The sequence below is a fragment of the Pantherophis guttatus genome, chromosome 4 (genome assembly GCF_059756535.1).
Source record: "Pantherophis guttatus breed Tessera chromosome 4, ASM5975653v1, whole genome shotgun sequence".
Taxonomy (NCBI): Eukaryota; Metazoa; Chordata; class Lepidosauria; order Squamata; family Colubridae; genus Pantherophis; species Pantherophis guttatus.
The window spans coordinates 59782584-59809490 of NC_142066.1; the positions used below are offsets into that span (position 1 = coordinate 59782584).

Sequence of the window (26907 nt, forward strand, 5' to 3'; positions counted from 1 at the left end):
GTGCACACATTTGCGGTGGAGCTGAGCTGGGGCGTTGGCTTGCGTGCCCACAGAGAGGGCGCTGTGTGCCACTTCTGGCACGTGTGCCATACATTTGCCATCACAGAACTAGGGGATATCCCAAAGGATTTGCTGCACAGTTCTGCCAAAACCTTAGTAATGGCATGGAACTAAAAGGCCGCTGAGACTTTGGATAGAATTGTGCCTATGTGACATCTCAGGACCCTTCAATCTCATAGTTCCCCATGGCTCATGGAGGAAATGAGAGTTCTGAAATGGGTTAATAGTTTATAGTGCCACTGGAAAACGAAGGATGACTCTGACTGGACACATCTTGGAGCTGCTATTAAGGCCTACTTCATAAAAGCAGTGAAATAACACTGCCTCTCTGCTCTTATCGCATCTGCAGTGTGTTGCCCATTGACCATGTTGTGGATCACTCAATCTGTCCCAGGCCAGGGGAGGCTGATAATCTTCAGGGCCATGCAGAAGAATTTGTTGACCACCTATCAAATAAATTCACTCGGATTCATTCTCTGAACCCTTGCATGGTACAAGCACATATAAGATGCCTAGGGAGACATCTTGCCCAGTAATTTGTAAACAGTTTGACCCTATTGGACCTAAAGAAGTGAATAGGGTCCTCTGCACTGTTGATGCAACCACCAGTCAATAAGACCCTTTTCCCTCCTGGCTGATGAAAGCCTCCAGGACAATGATCAGCAGTTGGATTCATGCAGTGATAAATTCTTCACTGTGAGAGAGGACATTCCTGGGACATTTTAAAGAGGCTCTGATTTATCTTCTGCTTAAAAAACCATCACTCCACTGCCTAGATAACTTTCATTTAGTCTCCTGTCTTCCCTTTTTGGGAAAGGTAGTGGAAAAAATGGTGGAAAAAAGGGGATCCTGGATGAAACAGATTTTCTGGACCCCTTTCAGTCAGGATTCAGGCCTGGCTATGTGACAGAGACAACCTTGGATGCACCCATAGCCAATCTCTGGCTGGACCAGGATGGGGTAGTGCAACTATTCTCACTCTCCTTGTCCTCTCAGCAGTCTTTGATACCATGGATCATGATAACCTTTTGGATTGGCTACACAAGTTGGGGTTAGGAGGCATAGTTTTGTGCTGGTTCAGTTTTTTCTCCAAGGTCAATCCCAATTGTTGTTGATAGAGAATGAGAGATCCAATCCCCAACTGCTCACTTGAGATATCCCCCGGAGCTTGGTACTCTCTCCTCTCCTGCTTAACATCTACCTGTAGCCTTTGGGTGAACTCTTCTATCACCATGTGACAAGATATCAATATACTGATGATACTTAGCTCTACATTTCTAATCTGGTGACTCAAGTGATGCTATCTCTGCTCTCTCATGATGCCCAGAGACTATAGGGACCTACATGGGGGATAAAGGACTTAGACTGAACTGGAGCAAGACTGAGTGACTTTGGGTGGATGGAGCCTCAGGATCCAAGTTTTTATCATCCTTAGCTCTGGACAGGGTTGCACTACTCTGTTTATACCCAGTTTGCAATATGGGGATTTTCCTGGATTCACATCTCTTGCTCAAAGACTAGGTGGAGGTTGTGACTAGGAGAGTCACAGAATGCAAATACAGTTTTGCAGAACTGTATTTTATGCACCAGCTACAACTTTTCCTGTATCATGACTTATTTATTTATTAAATGTTTATGCCATCCTTTTTCCTTACAAAGTGACTCAGTATGCTCAGTTATTCCAACCCTAATTATCTCTCATCTGCACTATTGCAATGTGCTCTACATGGGACTACCCTTGTAATCTGGTGCAAAGTGCTGCAGCGAGAACAGTATTTGGGGCCCCTAGGATGGCCCATATTACACCACTGCTCCATGAATTGCACTGTTTCTGATTTGCTTATGAGGGCAGTTCAAGGTGTTGGTTATTACTTAATGGCAAAGTTCCAGGCTACCTAATGAACCATCCAGGCTACCTGATGAACCATCTCATCCTACTCATGCTGGCAGAAAGGGCTTACTTTGGATTCCGTTGGTCAGAGAACTTCCACTATCGGGATCCAGAAGGATAGCTTTCTCTGCCATAGCAGCCAACCCCAGAAACATCCTACCGTCCTTCCATAGGAATCTACTGTAAAGGCTGGTTCTGCCAGTTGAGCTGGGGACCAAATGGAGGAACTCCATGCTGGAGGTAGCTCTGGACTGATGGCAGACTATCCCTCCCCCCCCCACCTTATTCACTACTCTCCTCCCATTCTTCTTTTCATTATTATATTGATGTATTCTTGTTTTCTTTTTCATTGTTTCATTGTTTTATTATTTTACGTTTGTTTTATTTATATTTTTTTCATTTCTTCCTTTTGTTGCTTACAGCTGTAAACTGCCTAGAATAATCCCATGGTAAGATAATTAGCAAATAAATTTAGCAAATAATAAAAAGTAAACAACAACAACAACAATTCTTTCTTCCCTTCCTTCATGGAATCTAATTTCGCTGCAATCCTTTCTATGTGAGAACTTTCATAGCATCCCAAATGTTGCTATTAGAATAAAAAAAGAGACATAGCAACATCACACCTCAAATTCCACTGGTTTTGGTGTTAGTATAATTTTCCAAAAAGGTAGTGCGTCTTACAATGCAAAGCTGCAATGCTGCTGATATCACTCTAATCCCTTTTGCCTGCCCCCTCCCAAATATGGACACCATTAGCACCAATGAGTTCAATTTAGGTTTACATCAGGGATGAAATGCTACTGGTTTGCACTGATTCGGGCGAACCAGTAGTAATAAAATCTACCGGTTCGGGTGAACTGATAGTAAAAAAAAAAGCTACCGGTTCGTCTAAACCAGTATTTCCGACAATCAGCTGTGCTGCGCAATTTACATTCACTACAAAGCAGGAAATCTTACTTTCTAGCAAATCTAAATCACGTGCACAGCTGTTCCCCCTCTTGCTGTTCTACTTATCTTCAAATGGCTTTTTCTGCATGACATGCACGTTTGGCGTGAATTGTGCATGCATACGCATGCATCATGCATATGCGCAGCACACATGCGTGGGCAGTGAACTGGTGGCAATCTGCGGAGGATTTCACCACTGGTTTACACTAAATATCAATAATAAAATCAATCCATAAAATCAGTGCAACTATAGAAAACGTTGACCATATTAATGAATAAGAATTAGAACAGCTGATATAACAAGCCCAACAAAACAAAGAAAAGATGGAGAAAACATTTTCCATCTAAAGCCAAAATAATAAACATCAAGTTAGCCTCACTTCTTATACAGGAAAGTTCCAAAAGAGGATGGAACTGCTACCAAACATGAAAGTTTCCCTTGATGACTCCAGCTTCACCTCAGCTGACATAAAGATTGTGTTCCTTCTGGCACTTAACAACTGAACTATCATTCCTTAAGAACAGTTTTTCTCATTTTCACCATGCCATCACCTTTATCTCATCCCCAACCTATGAAGGAGGCTGAGTTTTAAGTTGTCTTAAGTTTTCTAATATTACAGCAGTATTTTCCCTTTTATTTGGCTCAATAAAAGTTTTAAGTACATAAAATCTCTTAGTTTACCCATATAAACTTGCATATATGTTTATCTAAGAGCCATGGTGGTGCAGTGATTAGAATCCAATACTGCAGCCTACTTCTGCTGATCACTGGCTGCCAGCAATTTGGCAGGTTGAATCTCACAGGCTCAAGGTTGACTCAGTCTTCCATCCTTCTGAAGTCAGTAAAATGAAGACCCAGATTGTTGGGGGCAATATGCTCACTCTGTAAATCGCTTAGAGAGGGCTATAAAGCACCATAAAGTAATATTTAAGTCTAAGTGCTATTGCTACTTAAATAAAATTCTATTGCATGCTGATTTAATTGCTCTAATACTAGATTCATTGTTCTTAGCTCTTTTAAATCAGGGAATTTTCTGGATTTATTGCAAGTTATCACAATTAGGAATGATATTCTCAATTTCGGGTCCCCCCCCACCCTCCCAAACAACCAGGATTCCAACAGAACCATTAACTGTGATCATACAGTCATAAATTCTTCAGGTGGTGACTATTTTAACTGATCATTATTCTTTTGTGGAAATGCAAACTTAAATGGTTTCAAGGAATGGTCAAGGAATGGTTTCTCTTTGATGAGAGGCTTAAAAAAAATCCAGACCCTAAATAATAACCCAACGGAGCATACTTGTGAGATCCGCCATGCATTTAATCCGCCATGCATTTAATCACATACATGTCAGGACAGCCTGGTAGAAGCCATGTAGTCATGAAGGCTATATCTACCCTAAAAGATAAACCTTAGCTCAATAAGATGGAAGCTCTTGATGCCATGCAAGAACACAACTCCTCATTTGGCACATAAAATACTGATAGAGAATATTTGTAGCTCAGGGATAAAATGGGGGTGACCCTGGTGCTACTCATGATGTTATCTAATTTGGATAATGAAATGTCTGCAAGAAAAAAACCAAGATTGGAGAGCACCATGGACCAGAGGTGGTATTCAGCCAGTTCGCACCAGTTCAGGGGAACTGGTAGCAGCGATCACAGGTGGGCCTGCCCACCCGCTCCGGCTCCACGTTGTGCTATTTAGGCATGTTTTTGAGCCTGGGCGCATGCACAGAAGTCTTGCAAGTGAGCAAAGCACATGCACGAAAGGACAGTGCACGTGGGGCAAACCGGTGGTAAAGGTAAGTGAAACCTACCCCTGCCAAGGACCTGTCACATAAAATGCTATGGCTATATGCAACAACTTTAACCACATTGAATAACTTAAACTACAATATATACATGCACAATATGCTAAGTCCACAAAAAGCTTGGCATCTTTTTTGTCTTTTTTTAGTCATATGATTAGTTTATAGTTTATGCAACTTACACATCAGATTTGTTTAGTAACTATGCAACTTATGCAACTTACACATTAGATTTGTTTAGTAACAAATCTAAATTTGTTTTACTAAACATTAGATTTGTTTAGTAAGGTAAAGTGTGTTGTGGGAACACAGCTATAGGATCCCTTGGTCCCTTTGCCTAATAATGTGTTCAACTATTACCGGCCACTGACAAAACAAAATGCAGACAGAATAGGAATTCTGAAGTCATAAATGAAGACTATAGGTTTTGTGCCATTCAAAAATATGTATTGATGGTAAAAAAAAGAAAAATCAACTATGCCATTTATTCAGGTTTTGGGATGGAAAATCCTGCCAATATTTTCATCCATGAAAATCATTTTGTGACAGTCAAGCTTAACTGTATCTGGTTAATGTGAAGTCTGTTTCACAAGTCAATTTTTTATGTTATTTCTAGATTATTTTCTTCTTGAAATTCTCTGATTAATAATATGGCTTTAAAGAGAATTGTTGCTGAGTGTGGGTGGACTCAGTATCATGTCTTCCAAATGATGTGATTGGGGCTGACTATTTTTCTCTCATACACACATGCACATTTTCAGATTGAGAAAATGATTAAAGCCAATGAACCTGATATAGATAATTGCTTCTCTGTTATTATCAGTAATAAGGAAAAAGCTGTTGGTTCCTTGCCATTCAGCTGAGTGCTGGTGAGCTGGACAACAATAAAAACAGATAGTGAATCAACTATAGATGTTCTGAATCAGGTCACTGGGCACATTTGATATTTTAAGAGCAATTTACATGCACTGAAATAAATGGTGGTCAGGAACTTGCCTATTCATAAAATGGCAGCCATTGTGAATGCAGCCACTCTTAAAATATCAATTTATCACAAAGCAAATTGGTGAGGATTGTATTATGCCATTGTGTATTGGCCTCTGCTGCCAAGACATTCATTAACAAATCTCAGTTGAGAATTGTCTTTCTCTTCATTTTCCAAAACAAATCATAAATTTATCACTATAAAATGTAGGTATATAGATGGCCAATAGTTATTATGTTCTTTCGAATAACAATGTGTGCAGTAATGGATAATTCAAAATACAATGTCACTCCTTCTTTTTTTCTTACAACATCTATCCTCAGTGGCTAATTTTATGGAATTTTGAAGTCACTGCTCTTATCAGTTTACCATAGCAATGATCCACTTCCATATAATAAGTTGATATGTTCATGCCTCAATTTCCTTTTTCTTGATAAAAAAACTGAAAACTTACTTCATTCTCAGTTTACTATAGTTTACTATTAACATGAGGACCCATGTGGGGGCAATAAACTGACTTTGTATAAATATACAAAAGTATGAAGGCTATTGCTTAACACATTGTAAGCTGCCCTGAGTCTCCGGAGAAGGGCAGCATATAAATCAATTTAAAAAAAATATATCTCACTAAAGGTTGATATTTCAATACGGAATTCTGCAAAGTTTATAGGTAAGCAATTTTCTCATTAGGCAGAACTCTTGTTTCACTCTACCTCCTGGCCATGTTTGAAGGCTCAGAGTCACAGTTTAGCCTTCCAACCTTCAGAAGCACCACAGTTGGCCATCCAGAAATATTATGAATTCACCAGAATGGCAGGACTGTTTTAGAAGGCATATTCTTTGCACTGTGGAGAGAAAGGAGTCTAGGAATAACAGCAGGATTAGGGTCAATTTTTCAAACTGTCTCAAAACTCTAAAGGAGAAAGAAATCGAAATGGTCTTGCTGAAATTCAGTCAATTTATATCAGGTGTAATTTGCCAACTCCTTCCACAGATATTCCTCTGCTAGAAACATTATTATGTCTCAGGTTATACAACAGATGCCTAATATCTTTCTGGCTGAGAATTCCCTATCACAGCAACCACTTCTTTTAATTGAAAGGAACAAGTGGAGAAAGGAGGAGACCACAAAATGTATTATCTTTCTTTCTGCGTAGGATAGAAGTCAGGGATTTTTGTAACTCCAGATTTAGCGGTAACTCAGGATTGGGCAATGATTAAATACTATTTTGTATAGCTCCTATTCTGCCTGAGAAGTATAAAAGCAATCACATGCTTTATGGTGATAGTTGTACCCCAACTATGAATATGAATATGCTATGAATATGCCCCCAAAGAGCAAGCAAGCAAACAAACATAATGATAAATTAAATTTACTATGGTAAATGATATGTTACTTTCTAGTAATGTGTTTCCTTATGCATTCATATAATTATTTGATGATGCAAAAAAAGAATAAAAAGAAAAAGCAACCCTTCAAAAAAAAATCTAACTGGATTTTGAATCTCTATTGCTTTCAGGCAATTACAATAAATCCAAGATAGCTCTAATACATCTTTACCACCATCAGCCCACCCCCAAAACCCACCCTCACCCAACAGATTAGCAGATTAAAACTTATTTTCAGGGGCAGCTAGATTTTTCCGTTTTTTCTTCTTAAGCATCTTCTGACCTAGCTCTTTCCTATCTCAGCTCTTCCCAGTGCATCATATGTACTAGTATCATATTCCAGAAGATTGGAAACTCAGGAAGGCAGCTGGATGAATTGCGAGGCAAAGCATATAATTTTCCTTGAACAGGTCTGAGATGACTAAAGGGAGGAGCATGAATATATCCTGAATGTCAAATGGCGTGATTTGTAGGCATATAGCAGTTTGTTTGTTTTTAAAAAAAATAGTTGGTATTTGTTTTAAAATAAATCTGTAAAGTAAGTTTAATTGGCAGTGTTTGAACAATAATCATGACAGAATATTACTTCCAAAGAAAATTGATAATGTGGAAGCATTAATAATAGCTGTGATATAGTCACAGTAATATCAGGAGTGGGTAAAATTCCTGCATATACATTGTTTTTAAAAATGATAGACTGTAATGTCTTTTAATTATTTTTTCTTACAGATCTGCTTTTGGGATCTGTAGTTATGTGTGGAATATTGAAAGAAGGAATAACATGTTCATTAATGCTTTAAACCTATTTAATTTAGACAACCACAATAGTCTTTCTTTTTTCTAGGTAGGTTGTTTCATGAGTTTATGAGCTATAGAACTTCAAAAATTGGGCCAATTGTATCTGCTACAACAAAAAGAGTTTGTGGGTATTTTTTGTAAAATCTACTCAATCTGAAAAACCCATGATCATATGTCAACATGAATTCAAAAGCAAAATTATTGTATTCATCATTTGAACAGTAAATGAATGACAGTTATAATTACTTATTGTTATAAAATAAGATCAATAAATGAGTCATTCTGGAATTATGGTTATTTTTTACTCTAATATTTATATTCTAAATCACTTTTATTCAGTTTACTATTTCAAAACATTGCCTTTATTAATTTCAATGTTCTCGTGCCATTTTAGCTTGCAGAGTGTCGTATAATTAGTTGGTATAATTAACCTGTTGCTGTTCATGGCATTTGAAATAGAATACATTGACTATATATTGGCACTACTACACTTATTTTATTTGGTTTTCCTAATTGATCATATAATACGTCTCAATCAAAAATAGAAGCTGGGGACATGACTTAACATACTTTTTCTGCCCTCATGAACTTAATTTAAACTGCGGCCTTAGAACAAAATCGGCCTATCCCCTAGTCAAGTGGCTTTGCTTCAGGTTCATAGTGATAACTAGGAGCCTTGCGTTCCTATCCAGCCCTCTTTTCCCATTTGACCTTGAAAAAGGGACAAGCACTTAGCTTTTAATAACATAAACTAACATCATAGTAAAGCTTTCACCCTCCTCCCCTTCAGTGGGATCAGCATTGTTTCAATGTATTTATCTGTATCATCAGTATTAAACTACTCAGGGAGATATGGCTGTTTCTAAAAGCTGGACATGAGAATATGCAAATTAAAAAGGGAACTATTAATCTTTCTTTTAAATCTACTTTTAAATCTTTTTTTTCCTTCATTCCTTTACGTTCCTGCTTTTTGGGGGCCTTGTTTATTATCAGATATTATCTCCAAGTTCTTTTTGCAAGCCTAGTTTATAGCAGATTTTTTTTTACAGTGCCCCCAGAGGGTCCCAATGATAGTGAGAAGCATCTGGCCATTGGCATACCAAATTGCACTCCTAATTTGAGATTCACCTCTCAAAATGGGCCAAGTCTTCCTACCAACTTTGCAATTCTGTGGTTCTAGCTTTTATCGGCTTTCATAATTTCTAGCCTAGCACCTTCCAGATGTGTTGGCCTACTCTCTCATTGCTAACAGTAAGCTTAGTTACCGGTACTGGTCATGCTGGCTGGGAATGATCAAAGTTGGAATCCAACACAGCTGGAAGATTCAAGTTGGGAAAAGCTGATATATAATAATGAGTAATTTACAATCATGTGGATTAGATCTTTGGCATACATTTGCTGACTAAAGACTGAAAGAAGTGACTTTTTGTCATCAGGAGCAGTGGGGGTTATTAAATATTGTGGCACATGTAAAAAGTTCAATCATATGTGTGTGGCCATTATCTTCATTATTTTTTTAATCCCAACCTGTGATCACCCCATTTGTTCTTGGCTTTCCTATTATTTTTGCATTATGCTATATCTATAAATTGATTTCCAGGCAGCAGTTAATCAGAGAAGCGCATATCAACAATATCACATTGAAAAAGAAATAGCAATACAATTTAGAGAAAAACACAAATCTATTAAAAGCAAAAAACCAATAACAATGCTCCCATAAGCTGAACCTTTCATGTCTGGTATTGTAGCTGATAGATGATAATGATGTAACTGCTCAGCCATAATTGAATAAGGTTTTGTAGATCGGCCTATTCATCCAATTTTCTCTGTCACATGGCTATCACTAGCTAAACACAAATGTACTTTATTTGCACTTTATTCCTTCATTTCTTATGTATATCTGAATGTCTGCTGTTCTCAAAATATATTCAGTACTGTAATTAAAGACACAGAGAGGCCATTCTATGTAGTGGTTATGGCACTAGGCTAGAAACCAAGAGACTATGAGTTCCAGTCCCACCATCACTACAAAGCCAGATGGATTACTTTGGACCAGTTTTTCTCTCTCTTCTTAGGAAAGAACCAGTGGCAAGACAGTTTTGAAATCTTGACAAGAAAACTGCAGGGACTTGTTGAAGTAGTTGCCAGTAGGCAGTAATGACTTGAAAACACACACACACAAACAAGATAATGCTGTTAAATTCCCAAATAGTGACCTTCTCTGTTTCCTTATCCTGGTTCTTCTCTTTAAATATTTGGAAAATGTCTCCTTCTTCTGTATAGAGAGATTTTTGCCTCATCTATCAGTGGACACATTTCCCTTCTATGCCTACATATGTTTAATCTAGATCCATGTTTTTCAACCTTGGCAACTTGAAGATCTGTGTGAACTTCAACTCCTAGAATTTCCTATCCAGGCATACATCTTCAGTCACCAAGGCTGAGAAACACCGATCTAGACTCTTCCCTAAAGAGCTAAGTAGTTATATTCCTATCCTGTCTTCTGCTTGCATATTGTTGTGAAAGTAATTTTTATCAATAATCTTTATCCAGGATTCCTAGGGGCATCAATATGTTCTTATACTTGGTGCCTACAAGGATCACTGCCCCATCTGATTTTTTTAATTTTTTTTAATTAAATAAAAAGCATGCAGTTGCAGATGTATTTGTGATAATGTCTTTTGCATTAATATCTGTACAGTTCTTCCTAGATTATTAGAGAATACCTTAATTTATATGTGAGTAGGACACAACTTCATTCTGGTAAATGGATGTTTTATGCCTCCCCATGTCAGATACTTTGAGAATGGGCAGATCTTCTGCTAATTCTCATTTTGTGAGTATATCCACCACATGTCCTCACCATTTTAAATGTGCTCCAGTCTAGAAAGATTCCCTAACCCTGGGAATTTAGAGTCACAGCTCCTCAGTTCTACTACTTGTGTTAGAAGGGATTTTGCTGTGAAAAGCTTTGTGATAGTATCATGTACTCTGCGGGTATTTCCTGAACCTCATGTGTGAATTGCCTCAGTCCATGCATGGTTACCAGAAGGATATCAATAACACTCTACTCAATGTTGAGCATGTGGTCTTGCTAGAAGAATGCTGGCAGATTACCTTGCTCAGATTTTCATTTCATTGCATCTTTCATTTGTACATCAGTACAAATGAGCCACTTTTTTGCCTGGACAATTGCATTGTGATATACAATTGCCTCTTCTATCCAGTCATATGAGATCATACATTTTTAACAGAAACAATAGCATGTTTTTGTGCAGTGCATTCTTAGTGGATTATCAGAATGGATCAGTCTCTCAGCTACTTTGATTTCCCAGGATATCAAAATAATAGTGACCTCTCTTTTTCTGATTTTAGTAGATCCAGAGAGCAAAGTAGATTCAGTTATGAAAAATGAAAGATGAACACAATTTTGAATTAGGGGGCAACATGGCTAGAGGTAAAATATCTGTGTTCTTTTACTGCCACAATAAATGCAGTTGTTTATCACAAAATTATTGCAAACTAATACATTCATGGACACATATTTCAAAACCTGAACATGAAAATCAGCTTTCTGGAACTTTCCCAAGAAAACAGCCACAAAGCTTTCTCTAGATGGAGGTGAAATAGCAGGTTCACAGCTTTATAAAAATATCACAGGAACACAAATCCAGCATGAGAGTTTCCTGCATGGCCCTAATTCCTTCTTGTATAGCACAGAAAGCAAATACTTTCAAAACATGTGGGTTACAAATCAGGATACCTACTGTAAAATGTGTATCTGAGAGAACCAGGTATTGGTCCTTTTCTTCTGTCTAATTTCTTTTTTTCCTGATAACTGTATAAACGCAATAAGTGATGTGTTATAATTTCATTTGGGATGAACACCTCTTGGGAAACTGGCCAAGTTAATGTGACTGGCATGGAATAGTCAAATATAAAACAAACAGGTCCCAGAAACAGCAATGTAGATCCACAGATCACGTGTTTGCAATCCATAGTACAAATTTCCCATGTTGTAAAAAGTATTTGTTTGTTTTGCTTTTCAGATGCGTATCTTAGATGTACCAAACTGTTTAAATACAATTGTAATACCCAGCCACTTGCAAACAGATATTGTATGTCACTGAGATTACTCACCAAAGGATCATGATCAGCTGCAGCAAGATCTACTCTCTCTTGAACTTCAGATAAAAAAAAGAAAACTACTACAAGCAGCATAACGGATTTACCCTATTTTCATCAAATAGCCCCAACATGGCATTTATGCTTCAAAATTCTTTGGAATACTTTTAACTATTGTGTTATTGTGAACAATAGATGATACTTGCAATGAATGGCAAACATAAGAAAACAGTATTTATTTTAGTATGTGTGGAAGAAGAGAAGAGAAGAAAAGAAGGAGGGAGGAGGGAGAAAGGGGTGGAGGGAGGGAGGGAGGGAGGATCAGCCTATAGGTATGAGAGAATGATGATGGATAATAAAGAGAAAGCTGAAAAGTTTAATTCCTATATTTTCATTTATCCAAAACAGCTGTCCAACCTGTCAGAAGCTCTACCATGAAATGCAGAAGAGAAATACAAATCAAAATAGATGAAGAAGTAAGGAGAGAATTGCATTGAATGAAGCCCAATGGGTTATATCCAGGATGCTGAAGGGATCCTGAGGGATATGATTTCTGAACTACTGGTTGTGATTTTTGAAAATTCCTGGAGTATAAGTGTCACGAGTGTTTCCAGGATTGCTGTGGCTACTTGCCTACTCACAAACAGTATGGTTTTAACCAAGCCATCTTCTGTTTGTAATTACCTGCAAGCCTTCTCCGCCCTAGTTAATTGCAGGTTAATTCCCCATATAAGCAAGGACCTTTTCGCTTGCTACTTGCTACTCCGGTTTAGGCCTAAATGCACAGCTCCTGCAGGAAGCTCAGTGCAAATGCCACAGATGGGAGAAGAATGCAGATAAGGACTCCAGACGCCGTTGCAGAGAAATTCCCACGGATGCTTGCCTTTTGCTGTTTTGTAGCATGCGAGTTATCATCGGGACTGCTGTTGCTGGACCTACTTCCTCTCACAAGCTTCAAGCAATGTTTGCTGTTTGAACTGTTTTTACTTCAGGTGACTTTTAGCTGTGAAGTTTGTGCTGCGCCCCTTCTATTACCTCGATGATGTATCGACACCGAAGCTGCTTATCTTCATGTTAGCTTTATTCTCTTGTGAACTGTTTCGGTATTGTGGACAGGAATCTAGGGAGATAGCCCTGCTTCACATAACCAAGATAAGACTTTGTTTTTAATGTGCTTTCTTAAAGACATAGTGCTTTTTAAATGTTTTAAAGTAAATTATATTTTTACACAAGATGCCTCTGTCAGATTCATTTCAGTCTCAGTGTGTTTGCTCATGAGCTGGTTCACGGTCCGGGGTACCCCTCAACCCCATTCCCTAACAATAAGGGACACTGCTAGATGATGGGAGAAGAGTTAATTTTATCCCCATCTTTGAAAAGTGGGGAGTAGGGAGAATGAACCAAGGAAACTATAGCCTAATAAGCTTTACAACAGTAATGAAAAAAAATTATAGAAAATATTATCAAACTGTAGAGGTTGCAAGTAACATACTTAGAAAGAAACAAGGTGATATCAGAAACCTGGATATTAAAAAAAGATTGCACTAAGCTAGACAAAGATTGATTTTGTTACCAAGTTCCTAGAATCAAGGAAATGCTGTAGGTGTAGTCAGTGTATCTAGACTTAATAAGAAATTTGATACAGCTTCTTTTTTTGATAAAATGGAACAATATAAGATAGGTTGTCTTATTATCAGATAAATTTAGAGTTGGTTAAACAACTCATCCTTAGTGGAGTACCTCAGGGTTTTCTCCTATGCCCAATGCTTTTCAACATTATTATAAGTGACATAGATGAGGTATTAGAAGAGATGCCCTTGAAATTAGCAGATGACACAAAGCTAGGAGAGAAGACAGGCTCAAGATTCAAAAGGATCTTGGTAGACTTCAACATCAGGGCCTATCCCATGCCACTGAACAATGCTATTCAGTGGTAAGAGACGTAGGATTCTGCATTAAGTAAGAAAACCCAGATGCATCGATGCAAGATAGTCAGTGCCAATTGTAGCCAGCAATATTATGATTTTCTGGATTCTAATAGACAATGAACTTGCAACGTGTGATATCTGCCAAAAAAGACAATATAATATTAGGTTGCATCAATAGAAATATAGTTTTGACATTACAGGAGATGATTATTTTGCTTTATACAACAAGATAAAAAACATTTGTATCTAGTTTGGGTCACCATAATACTGTTCAAGAAATATGCTAAGAAGTGGATAGGGTACAGGGAAGACCAATAAAATTGATGACAGGTTTGTTGGCTAAATCCTATGAAGTATGATAAAAAAAAATTTTTTTTTTTTTTACCATACTTCATAGGATGTTGCTTAAAGAAGAGGAGGTCAAAGAAGAGGAGGTTAAAAGGAGTAATGATAGCAGTCTTCTAATACTTGAAGAGATATCTTTTAAAAGGCCAGAGCTGCTAGCTAATTAGGCTGCTGGACAAAGAATAAAATAGAAACAGCAAAGGATCATTTTATTTAACATCTACCTGCTGTCAAGGTAAGCATATTCAATTATTAAAGTCTTTACTGTTTCCAAAGGGCTATGGATAGAACTAATCTATGCAATGTTTAAAATACATCTGCTCCTGGATTTTTGAAATTATTCCTAGAATAATTACAGTTATTCTCACTGCTCTGTGGCTTCATGATATTCCTAGTCATTTAGGCACCTCTGCTCTTGGATCATCCTGCTGTTGGTCCTGCTATTCTCAACATTAATATTTCTTCTTCGGTTGGATAGACTTTTCCATTTAGCTTTTCCACCTTATGAATTCTCTTTTTATTTCTACTGCTCAAGTCTCATTCTACCTCTGTTTGATGCTATCTCTATTACTTGATGGACAAAGGTGCAGGGTATTTTTAACTGAATCTTTCCCCTGGAAATGATTTTTTTTACTAAAAATCAAAATAACATGAACATTTAACTTGCAGTGTAGTCAGCAAATGACAAGAAATGTCTGAATTGTAATGCAAAACAGAGGTACATCCAAATTACATTGTTTTGGGGAACATAATATGACTTTATGGACTAGTATAATTTCCACATTCAGCACAGGGTAACAGAAAAACTGATGTTGCAAATGTATATAATGTCTCCATGGAAGTGGGACATGCTGATTTTTAGTTAGTTAGTTTAGTTAGTTAGTTAGTTAGATTATTAACTAAAACTCACAAGATTGCAGGTTTGGTGTTTTCTTTAGCAGCAGAAGCAACCATTACTTACAGCAATTTTTCTTGTCCCTGCTTTGGACTTACTTTGTAATTAACCTCAAAGCTGCTGCACTTTGTCATTGTCAAGCTCAGCTGTCAAATAGGTTGTAAGGAAATTAATTTTTGACTGATCCTCGACAAACTTGCATTACTACTTCAGATTCAATTCTGCACTGGATTAAACTCTGCAAAGAACACTGACTTTTTTTCCATACTGTCCCTGGGTAGAAAGGATAGTGGATTGTGCAATAAAGTACAAGCGAAAGCATTGATGCCCACAAGAACGGTGTCCCAAAGTCATTATTAGATTGCAGGTCTAGATTGCATATTCCCTGTTTGGAATGCCAACTCTCTACTTTCTCTCACTGGCATTATGTCCTGTTCCTAGCACACATTTGGTGTTGCTTTTTCTACACAATTTTCTCTTACTCACAAAGGTTACCGTATTTTTTGGAGTATAAGACGCACCTTTTTACCCCCCAAAAGGGGGTGAAAATTTAGGTGCGTCTTATACACCGAATGTAGCCCTGCCCACCCACTGGCCCCCACCCTTTGGCCTGTGCCTCGCAGCAGTTACCTTCTTGCAAGCAAATAGCAAGAAAAAACAGCCCCTTTCAGCTTCAGCATAGGTTAATTAGCACAAGTTGATTAGATCAGCCTTCCGACTCTCAGCTGATTTGCTCTCAGCTGTTTTGCGCAGGGCTCTCCTGTTTGCTGCAAAAAGTGCTGGAGCAGATTTTTTTTCCCTAGCTATGTTGAAAAAACGAAACTGAAAGTAAAGCAGCAATGTGACAAAATGAGGCAGAGAGAGATTTCTTTTTCTTTTTTCTCACCAAAAAAGGTAGGTGCAAACAATGGGAAAGTTAGGGCAAAAGAGGAGAGTTCAAGATTTTAAAACACACACACAAAAAAGTTCTATTTAACTAGGGAATTGTAATAATTGGGATACTATTAATTGTATATTGTGTTGAAAGCAAAAATGGTTAAGTTGTGGTTTGGAGGAATATATGGGTGAAATTATTTGGTTTATTATTATTGGTAAATATAATTAATTGATTTGTAAGAAATTGGATTGCATGGAAATAATTGGAATATTCATGTTCATATTGATTAATATACAAAAAACATAGTTATAACTAATTGATTTATATAAAAATGTTGAATTTGTATTAAACAATTGTAATATTGAATAATTAACCAATGTGAGGATAGATATAAAAATGGATGACAATGGGAAGGTATAATATAGAATAGAAGGGAAAAATTGAATTTGATTAAGATTAGAGATGAGAATGAAGGGTAATATTGGTTTTTTTAAAAAAATAAATGAGGAATAAATATGACAAAAAGGAAATATAGAAATTGTAAATTTAATTGAAATGACTAAACATTGTTTAAATTTGTGAACCAGCCAAACACTCTGTTAAAAAAAAATACATTGTATGTTTGTATGTGTGTTTGTTTAAAAAAGTCAGTATAAGAATGATGAAACATTTACAACTAATGTGTAAGACAATATATGTAGCTTAGAGATGAATTGAAGAATTCTTGGTGCTTGGGTTGTTTGCTTGCAGATGTTTCATTAACCCAGTGCATAACATCATTGTGAATAGGAAATAATGAAACATCTGCAAGGAAACAATCAAGTACAGAAAGCACCAAGAAATTTACAACCATTTAAAATATTTTTATTTTCTCCACAGTTCTGTGGAGAGACTAAGAGAAAATGGTTAAGAGTCAGTGAAAATGTTAATTTGTTAATAAAGAGAAGGATGCTAGTTGTAGAAATTATATGTGAAAATGGACATGGCAGGGGAAGGATACTGCAAAATCTCCATTCCCACCCCAACTGCTCAAAATTTCTGCTCCAGAACCTGTCAGAACCTCCTGGATTTCACTTCTGAGGAAGGGGATTCAGATATGAAACAGGAGATGTGGCCATTAAGGCCTCAGGCAGCCTAAACACTAATGCTCAAAGTCTGAGGAACAAACAGGATGAATGTGAAATACTGTACATGAGGGCAGGTATGATATAGTTGCCATTACTGAAGCTTGGTCTGATGAAACTCATGAATGGAATGCATTTCTGGAAGGATATTAAAAGTTCAAATGAAATAGATCTAACTGGTTGCATTATATTAAGAAATCACTACACCTCTACGGAAACCAAGGATGAAAGGCTCTTTGAATGCCTGTGGATTAATATAAAAGAAAAAAAAAGAATGACAATGCCATAGGAATATACTACAGGCCACCCAGCCAAGCAGAGGAAATAGATGGACATTTTGCTAATCAATTAGCTAAGGTGTGCAGGAAACACACCAAAGTAGTAATAGGGAAATACCCTGAAATTAACTGGGAGACAAACTGTGTACGAAGTGGGAGATCAAATAGGTTCCTAATAAACGTAGTTGACAACTTTGTCATCCAAAAGGTAGAAAAGGGAACAAGAGGGTCAGCTCTACCAGACTTAACTCTTACTAACAAAGTTGAAATTATACAGGGGATTGAAGTTTGGGGGAGAGTGACCATGACATACTAGAATTCAACACAATGCAGCACAAGTAATTGAACATAGCCAAATGATTGTCTTTGACTTTAAGAGTGCTGACTTGGAAAGAGGGACATATGACTAAAACAGAATACCAGCAAATAGCTTGAATCTGCATGGACAAAGTCAGGAAAACTAAGGCTTAGAATGAACAGATACAAAAAATAATTTTAAAAAGTTTTTTTCAACATGTAAGAAACAAGAAAAAAATAAAGGAGATGATTGGTGCATTAATGGGAAAAGATGGCAAAGAGGTGATGAGTAGTAGGGAGACAGCAGAATTGTTTAATTCATTCTTTGCATCTACTGTATTTTCATACAAAAGGGGAAAAAAAACAGCCCAACCTACAAAATCAGCACTGTAGAAGAGAGAATAGGAATATAAATCAAAATAGGCAAGAAAATGATAAGATCCACTCTAGACAAGTTCAAATCACCTGGACAGGGTTCTGAAGCAACTGAGAGATGTGATCTCAAAACCACTGAACCATATTTTTCAAAGATCCTGGAGCACAGGAGAACTGCCAGAGGACTGGAAAAGAATTGATATGATTCCAATTTTTTTGTAAAAAAAAAGGGGGGGGGAGTAGATCCAGGAAACTATAGATGGACATCTGGGAATATCCTGGAAAAGAAAAGCAATGCATTTGTGAGCATCTACAAACAAGCAAGACAATAGAAGCCAGCATGGGTATATTAAAAACAGATCATGCTAGTTAAAGTTTATTGCCTTCTTCAACAAAATGATGAAATTAGTGGATAAGAGAAACAGTATGGATATAATTTATGGACTTCTGATTTGATGGTGTGGTGAGACCGGACGCGAGGAGTGGGGGTCCCCGAACTTGCGTCGAATCCTCCTCATTGGAGGGCCCCTTAGGGGCTAAAGTCACCCTGTAGGGGTGATGAAGAAAGGAGGGGCACCATGCAGGTTGCAGAGTGGTGGCTTTCCAGCTGGACCCAGGGATTGCCTCCCATCCAACAATGAAGAGGAGAGACAGCCATTATGGCTGCCGTGAAGCTGGGGCAGCCGAAGAAACAAAGAATGTGCTGGAGCAGTGTAGATGAACAGTGATTGGAATGGGTGAGGTGATTCTTTTTTTTTACCTAGAACCTAACCCCAAAGAAAATAAACCCTGGAAAAGAGACTTTTTGAAATGCTTGTCAAAGCGGTGAATAATTACACAGAGAAAAATTATAGACCCAAAATAAAAGGAACTAAAGAGAAAGCGCAAAATCTTTAAAATATAGAAAGATTGGATTTTCAAACTTTATTAGCAGTATTTTGGTAAGGCATTTTAAAATGCTGGAATTATTCATCTGAACATTGACTATTTGCAAAAAACTGAAATAAATATTTGTTAGACTTTGTGCATTGAAATTTAAACTGAAGGAGCCATCTATTGGTGAATGGAATATACATTAAACTGCTACAATCTTGGGAAGTACTGGTAAGATGGAAAAAAGTGGAAATAAATAACATCTGGAGGACTGCTGTGCTATCTATTATTCTATATCTGTCTACTTCATGGTTATTGGAGATTTAACTGTGAGATTATGGAAGACTTCTAAAGAAAGTGACTTTTAAATTCCAGGAACTATGACTGAACTTACAGAATGGACTTAAGGAGACATTTGGAAATCTTCCTCGATTACCTAAATGGAATTAATTGACTAATTTTGGGGCACAGAGAATTATAACTATTGCATTCCCCTGAGGAGCAACTTTAAGATTTAGCAAACAGTTTCTAAACTGGATTTATGAGGTCATAGACAATTGAGACTTTGGGGTGGTAACAGACTACTGACAGCTATTGAGCAATATTTGGACCTATCAAAATAAGACAAGATGTTGCATCAGGGAGAGATGAGTCGATTTCAAAAAGAAATGGTGTTGATTCTCCAAAGTACTTATGATATATTGATAAAGAACCACAGGGAGATCAAAGACTTAATGCATGACATTGTGGGGAAATCAGAAAATGTTCAACACAGGACAATAAATAAAGATAATAAAACACAGGGAATAGAGGAGATAATAGAAAGACCAGAGGAAAAGACAGAACAGATAAATCAACAAATAAAACAAGAGAAGAAGGAGAAGAAAATAAAGACTTATGAATCAAATAAGGGACAATATATATTAAGAGATTAAAAAATGGGATTGGATAAAAAGAAAGATGTTTTTGAAGAGAAGATAGGGTCTTGGGCAGATCCTTCAGAGGTATGGCAACAAAAGATAGTAGAGATGGAAGAAATGTTTTGGTTAAATAGGAAAGATGTAGACAGAGACAAAGACCCAAGGGAGAAGTTTGGGAGGCAAGTCAAAAAATGAATAAGAATTGAAATATTAAAGTGGGCAAGAGATGATGGTTAGAAAGGGAATGCTGTTTAATATAAGATTGGCTTTATTGAGAGCTAGAACAGAGGTAGAAACAAGATCAAGAGGGAATATTATTATACATATTTTTATATAATATATTAAAGGTAATAACTAGATGTAAAGATTAAATATTGAAAGATGGTATAAATAATATTGTGATTGTTATTAGAATGATGCACAAAAACACTGAACAATTAAACAATGAAGGAACACACTCTAATACAAATATGTATAAAAACACCACAATTACATAAGTATGATTAATGTAACAAATATTATTAATATTACTATTATTATTTGTATTTAAATGAATGATAGGCAGATGCCTCACTGCTCATATAATGATATAATTTACTTAGACCTCAGTAAAGCATTTGACAAAGTAGACCATTGCCTATTTTTGAGTAAGAAAGAACAATGTGGGATAGATAGTACCACCACCAGATGGATTCACAACTGGCTGACCAACCAGCGGGTAGTCTTCAATGAACTACATCTATACAAAGGTAAACATGCAATGGGGTACTTCAACGTTCTGTCTTTGACCCAGTAGTCTTCAACATCTTCATAAATGATCTAGATGAGGGGGATAGAAGAAGAATTCATCAAATTTTCAGATGACACCAAGTTGGGGGGAATAGGTGATAGACTCAAGATTGAGAAGACCTTGACAGATTGAATACTGGGTCCTATCCAGCGAAATAAAATTCAGTGATGATAAAAGTAAGGTCCTACACAACAAAAAGAAAAAACAAATGCACCTATAAAATAGGTGGTAACTGGCTCAATAGCAACAATTGTAAGACAGATCAGATGCCTTAGTAGACCTCCAGTTAGGTATGAGCCAGCAATACATTGCAGCTTCCAAAAAAGTTAATGCAATCCTAAGGTTGCATCAACAGAGGGATAGTTTCAAGATCATGTAAAACTATCAAACTATTCTCCAAAGTACTGAGGACAAGACAAGAAGTGACAGATGGAAGCTTATCAAAGAGTCCTATCTAGAATTAAGGTGGAATTCCCTGTTGGTGACAACGATTAATCAGTGGAATGGCTTGCCCCCAGAAACTGTGGATTCTCTATTTTTTAAAAAGAGATTGGACAACTATCTTTTGGGTGCTCACATTGCAGCACTGGTCAAAAGGGCCCAGCAGAGATTATACTACTTGAGAAATCTCAGGAAACAACAACTGAATGAAAAATTGCTAGTGACCTTCTACCGCTGCACTATAGAGAGTATTTGAACTTACTGCACCTATGTATGGTTTGCTAATTGCACAGTGGCAGATAGGACAGCGTTCCAGAGGGTTAACATCATTTCCCAGAGCATCATTGGTTGCCATCTCCCCTCCTTGGAAGCGCTTTATAGCTCCCACTGCCTTAAGAAAGTTCAAAACGTTCTTAAAGATCCATCTCATCCTGGGCACCTTTTTTTTTGAACTATTACCATCTGGCACATGGTACAGGATAATAAGAACAAGGACAAATAGGCTGAAAACAGCTTTAATTCCAGAGCAGTAACTATATTGAACTCTACTGTATAGTGTAATATTAATGCAGTATCAGGGGTTTTCAATTCAACTGTATAGAATATGTAGGATGTGTGTTTTTGTTTTATTTTTTTATAGTTTTCTTATTTATGAGATGTACGCTGAAGATGGCATTTAATTTCATTGTACGAGGTGCAATGACAATAATAACAATAAAGTTATTAATAATAACAATAAAGTAAAGTAAACTAATAGTATAGGTCTCCTTCCTTGAGCAATGGGTTGTGCTAGAAGACTTCTGAGGTCCATTTTCGTCCTATGATTCTATGTTCTGTGTTTTATATATTGTTCAGAAATAATGGGGGAGGAACTAGATAAGTTGCAAATTAGTTATCTCCGCAAAATATTAGGTTTATTACTATGGTCAGGAGGCAGGAACTTTTAAAATAACTGTGGAACTAAGCTAGAAGTCAAGTGACTGGTCAGGATTGATAATATTATTGTACCTAAACTATGGACACAGTTGATTCATTTGCAAGGTTTTTTTTTTTTCATCTTCTGATTTTAGACTACACATTTTCTCTTAGCTTAAAAAGAGTACGAGGCTATTTAAGTTATTAAAAACAGACATAACTGCATAGTAAAATCACTGCATTGCTATTTGCCATAATTTAGAGATGTCTGTAAAGTAGCCATCTTCATTTAGAATTTTCAATACTGATTTTCAAGCCATATTTATTTTATACAGTAATATCTGCACTCTGTGTTCATTAGATATTTATGTAGTGGTATTGTTTTTTTTTTTAATATTGCAGTCCTATCCAGACCATATAATGCTGTCAAAAAAACCCTTGAATCATAAAAAGAAAAATGGCCAGTACATGGAACGAGGAAATAAAGAAATGTTACGAATGCTTACTGTCTTTCCTGTAGTAGAGGATCTCCAGTTTACATTCCTCAGTTCCAAGCAACGCTTGTCCCAGCTGGGCAATGGAGTTGGGTGTGGTGTCAGCCCCAGTGAGGAAATTGCAGGTGCAAGGCCGTTGCATAACTTCTACCCGAGAGTAGCCAAACATCTCACAGAAGCCATCATTGCAGTAAATGATAGCATAATTCTCCATCTGGGCATTGGCAATAATAAACTTGCGATCTTAGGAGGAAAATGGGAGAAAATGTCAAGGATTACCATTAAACTGTTAACCAAACCAGAATAAAATGATTGGAGGGAACAAATAGCAATTTACATCAACCCACTTCCTGGAACAATGAGAACCTGATATATAAAAAGCAGTACCTTTCTATAGTATATACCCAGTATGTAGAATGGACCAATGTTATTGGACAGGTAAAACAAGTATGATCATAAGGTGTTAATGGAAGGTGCATATACTAATGTGTTTCTTCTCTCATCTCACAGTATTACTAAAAATTACCTTCTGAGAATTTTGTTGTCATTTCTTTCTTTCTTTTTTAGATAGCTCCTGAGTCCAACTACTTTTTTAAAATTTAAAATTTGCATTCCTCGTTTAAAAAAACACTCAAGCCTGAATTATGTCAATTACTTTGGAAGCTTAGTCCGTGGATTAATTTTCCCTTACATGCTGATCCAATATTCAAAGTCTTAACTCAGCAACAAGGTCAAAGTAGAAATGGATTTTTTAAAAAAATAAATTCACATAAAAATTTACAAACATGTCCCTATATATTTCACTTAATGTACACATTATATACATGTTTCGTTTTTATTTATTACTGTATTTTTATTTATTACTGTAAATTGCTGATTATATTCTTAATTTGGATATTGCATGACAACATCAGGAAACTATTGTTTCAACGTAGAACCACATTGCAATTGTAGTTTGAAGCAATTAAACAAATTTGCCCTGTTCTCTACCTTATCTTAAATGTTATGTAATTCCGCTCCAAAATGTTGTAAAATTGATTAGAAATTAAATACAGTATTATATTAGACTATTATACAATATTGTATAGAGCCTCGGTGGTGCAGCGGACTAAGTGCTGTTAAGTGCTAGCACTTAGCTGCCAGCTGTCTGCAATTAGTGGGAGTTCAAATCTCACCAGGCTCAAGGTTGACTCAGCCTTCCATCCTTTCACGGTAGGTAAATTGAGGACCCGGATTGTGGGGGCAATAAGCCAGCTTTGTATAGAACAACACCGCTTGGGCCCCCCGAAAGCCCTACTAAACAGATATATACATAAAAGTATGCAGGCTATTGCTATAATGCATTGTAAGCCACCCTGAGTCTACGGAGAAGGGCGGCATTGGACTAATATTAAATAAATAAATAATAAATTATTGTTTGTAACGTTTTTGTCTGACCATGACCTATTTTCTTAGTTTGCTTGATTTTGTGCTTCTATTTTTTTCGTTCACTTATGACAGAATAGTATTGAACTGATTGCCATCATTGTTCCTTTTATTTATTATCATATTATATTTATTACATATAGTCCTCTACTTGTTTAAAGGCAGTTCAAAGTTACACCAGCATTGGAAAAAGTTACTTACAATATGATTTGTAATCTTTTTTTTTTTTTGCTAATTTTTGGCAAAACAAGTCCATTGGGGAAGCTGGATTCACTTAACAACTATGTAATTCATATAACAATCATGGTGATTCATAAAATGATCACTGTAAAGGGCCCCTGATATAGGTATTCATCAGGACTTGCCCCTACTTGGTATGCCATGTTACACCTTGGTATGCTGTCTTTAGGATATTATCTTCTCATGTAATATGCTTAGCAAACACCCTTTGTCCATCTCACAGGGCAACTTTTACCTTGGCCTGATATAAGGCCAGAAGATTTCACAATGTTCCAGTTCAAGAATGTCTTTGCCCATGCCTCTGGAGGACACATAAATTGTTTTACATGTCTTTTAGTAATGCTGTTTTTATAGGACAAGGCCATTGAATTAATAACTCTTTTCTGATTCATGGTCATGCAAGATTGGCTGAGCAGAACACTTGCTTCCATTTAGCAGACAGCTCAATAAATATAACCCAAAAGATAGCCAAATTACTAGCAATCTCTATTACTGAGGGACTATTAATTGTACAGCAGTCTTGTTAATTTGTTTTCCCTAAGCAGATTTGTATATATTTATTTTTAAGGCTTTTTACTTATCTTCCTGATTGATTTAATACATGTGGTGGTTTACTTCTATGCCTTGTCCTCTGACCATTCCAATGTTTTTTAAAAAAATAATTTCTGTTCCCTCTCCACTTTCTTACCTGAATATATTGGAGTCTGTTGCATTGTAATATGCTTGACATTTTTAGCCAGTTTGATCTAATGATTAAAACACCAGACTAGAAAGTGGGAGACCGTGAGTTCAAGTTCTGCCTTGCTCATGAAAGCCAGCTGGGTGATTTTGGGCCAGTCACTTGCTCTTAGCCCAACCACATTAGAAGATTGTTGTTGTGGGGACAATAGGAGGACAAAATTGTATTGGATACATTCACTACCTTGAATTATTTGTAGAACTAATAAAGGCGGGATACAAATAAATAAATGTAACTCACTCCTCCATTCACATCAGATTGCTAAGGAAGTTCCTCTGTACCTCCTCTTGACTTACCAAAATTACAGTCACAGCCAATTATATACAAATCTTCGTTTTGGAAAGCCTCGGTGACCAGAGAATGAGAATTTAGCATTGGTGTCTGTGCTGAGGGCTAGATTGCAGGTACAGATGAGTGGAGTGATTCACTTGTTATGAGAAGGGGGGAACAGATTTCTGTCCTCATCACATTTGTTCTTTGTTATTGTTTTTTGAAAGAAGGTCAATAATACTGTTGCTGCAAGAAGTAGATTTGCTCCCAGCAGGACCATGTTTATTTGAAATCCCTAATCATGGGTACTGTAGAAAGTTGCACCCAAACCCCTCAAACATCTAGCCATGCCTAACTAAGTACTATGTGAATATTATGTTCAGATGAGACAAGGAAAAAGAAGCACACAGGTGGCAGGGTGACAATTTCTGCTTGTCCCATTGATAGTATGGATCCCCATTGCTTGCAGGAATGCAGAAATCGATGATTCTGTCCTTTTTCCGCTCCCAGCCCACTGCCCATGCACTCCATGCCTGTGTTTTGAAAGCTTGATTTAAAATGGCTGTTTTCTAACTTGGGCTCTCTTAAGCCTTTCTAATGATCTCTTCTTATGGGCTAGTCTCAATTCTGATTGGCTGCATGACCCTCCCCTCCCAGGAGGCCCTGTGCAGCCATTTTGACCTATGTTCTCTACTATGTTCTCTGCATTTTTAAACAGGATGTGATTGATCCATCAATGGCCTGTTAAATTTATTTATTTATTTATTTATTTATTTATTAGTTCAATTCATATGCCGCCCTTCTCCGAAGACTCAGGGCGGCTTACAATGCACTTATAGCAATAGCCTTCATTCTTTTGTATATACCTGCTTATTAGGGCTTTTGGCCCCCCATAAGCAGTATTTCTACAAAGTCAGCTTATTGCCCCCACAATCCGGGTCCTCAATTTACCTACCTCGGAAGGATGGAAGGCTGAGTCAACCTTGAGCCTGGTGAGATTTGAACTCGCACTAATTGCAGGCAGCTGGCAACTAAGTGTTACATAACAGCACTTAGTCCGCTGCACCACCAAGGCTAAAACACTGTGCTATCCTCACCACTAGAGAGACGTGTGCTCCTTCCAAATTCTAATATCTCAGACTGGACATGCATTCAATTTCTGACCAGGATGAATGAAGTAATACACTCCCCTTGCTTTCCTGTCTCCTGCAGTCAGTAGAGGTGGTCCTTGACTTACAACCTTTCGTTTAGCGACCTTTCAAAGTTACTGCGGCACTGAAAAAGTGACAAGACCATTTTTCACACTTATGACAGCTGCAGCATCCCCATGGTGATCAAAATTCAGATACTTGACAACTGACTCATATTTATGACAGTTGCAGTGTCTCAGGGTCCTGTGACCACCTTCTGATAAGCAAAGTCAGTGAGGAAACCAGATTCTCTTTGCAGCCTTTTACTAACTTAACAACTGCAGTGATTCACTTAGCAACTATAGCAAGAAATGCTGTAAAATTGGGCAAAACTCATTTAACAGCTGTCTCTCTTAGCAACAGAAATGTTGGGCTCAATTGGGATCATAAATGGAGGACTACGAAGTTCTTCTTCCCTTACTTTTACAATATGTATATTTATGTTGCAAATAGGAACTTTACTTTTTTGTTCCTATGA

General features: G+C 37.0%; 1 protein-coding gene across 2 annotated transcripts in view; it reads right to left on the minus strand.

Annotated features, from left to right (window-relative positions):
- Window positions 1-26907, minus strand: part of KCNH6 (potassium voltage-gated channel subfamily H member 6) — a 111192-nt gene that overhangs the window by 66464 nt on the left and 17821 nt on the right. For both annotated transcript variants that reach the window (XM_060691736.2, XM_087892282.1), the window contains exon 2: window positions 22578-22808. In XM_060691736.2, the coding sequence (XP_060547719.1) occupies window positions 22578-22808 (231 nt within the window). The remainder of the gene's footprint in view (window positions 1-22577; window positions 22809-26907) is intronic.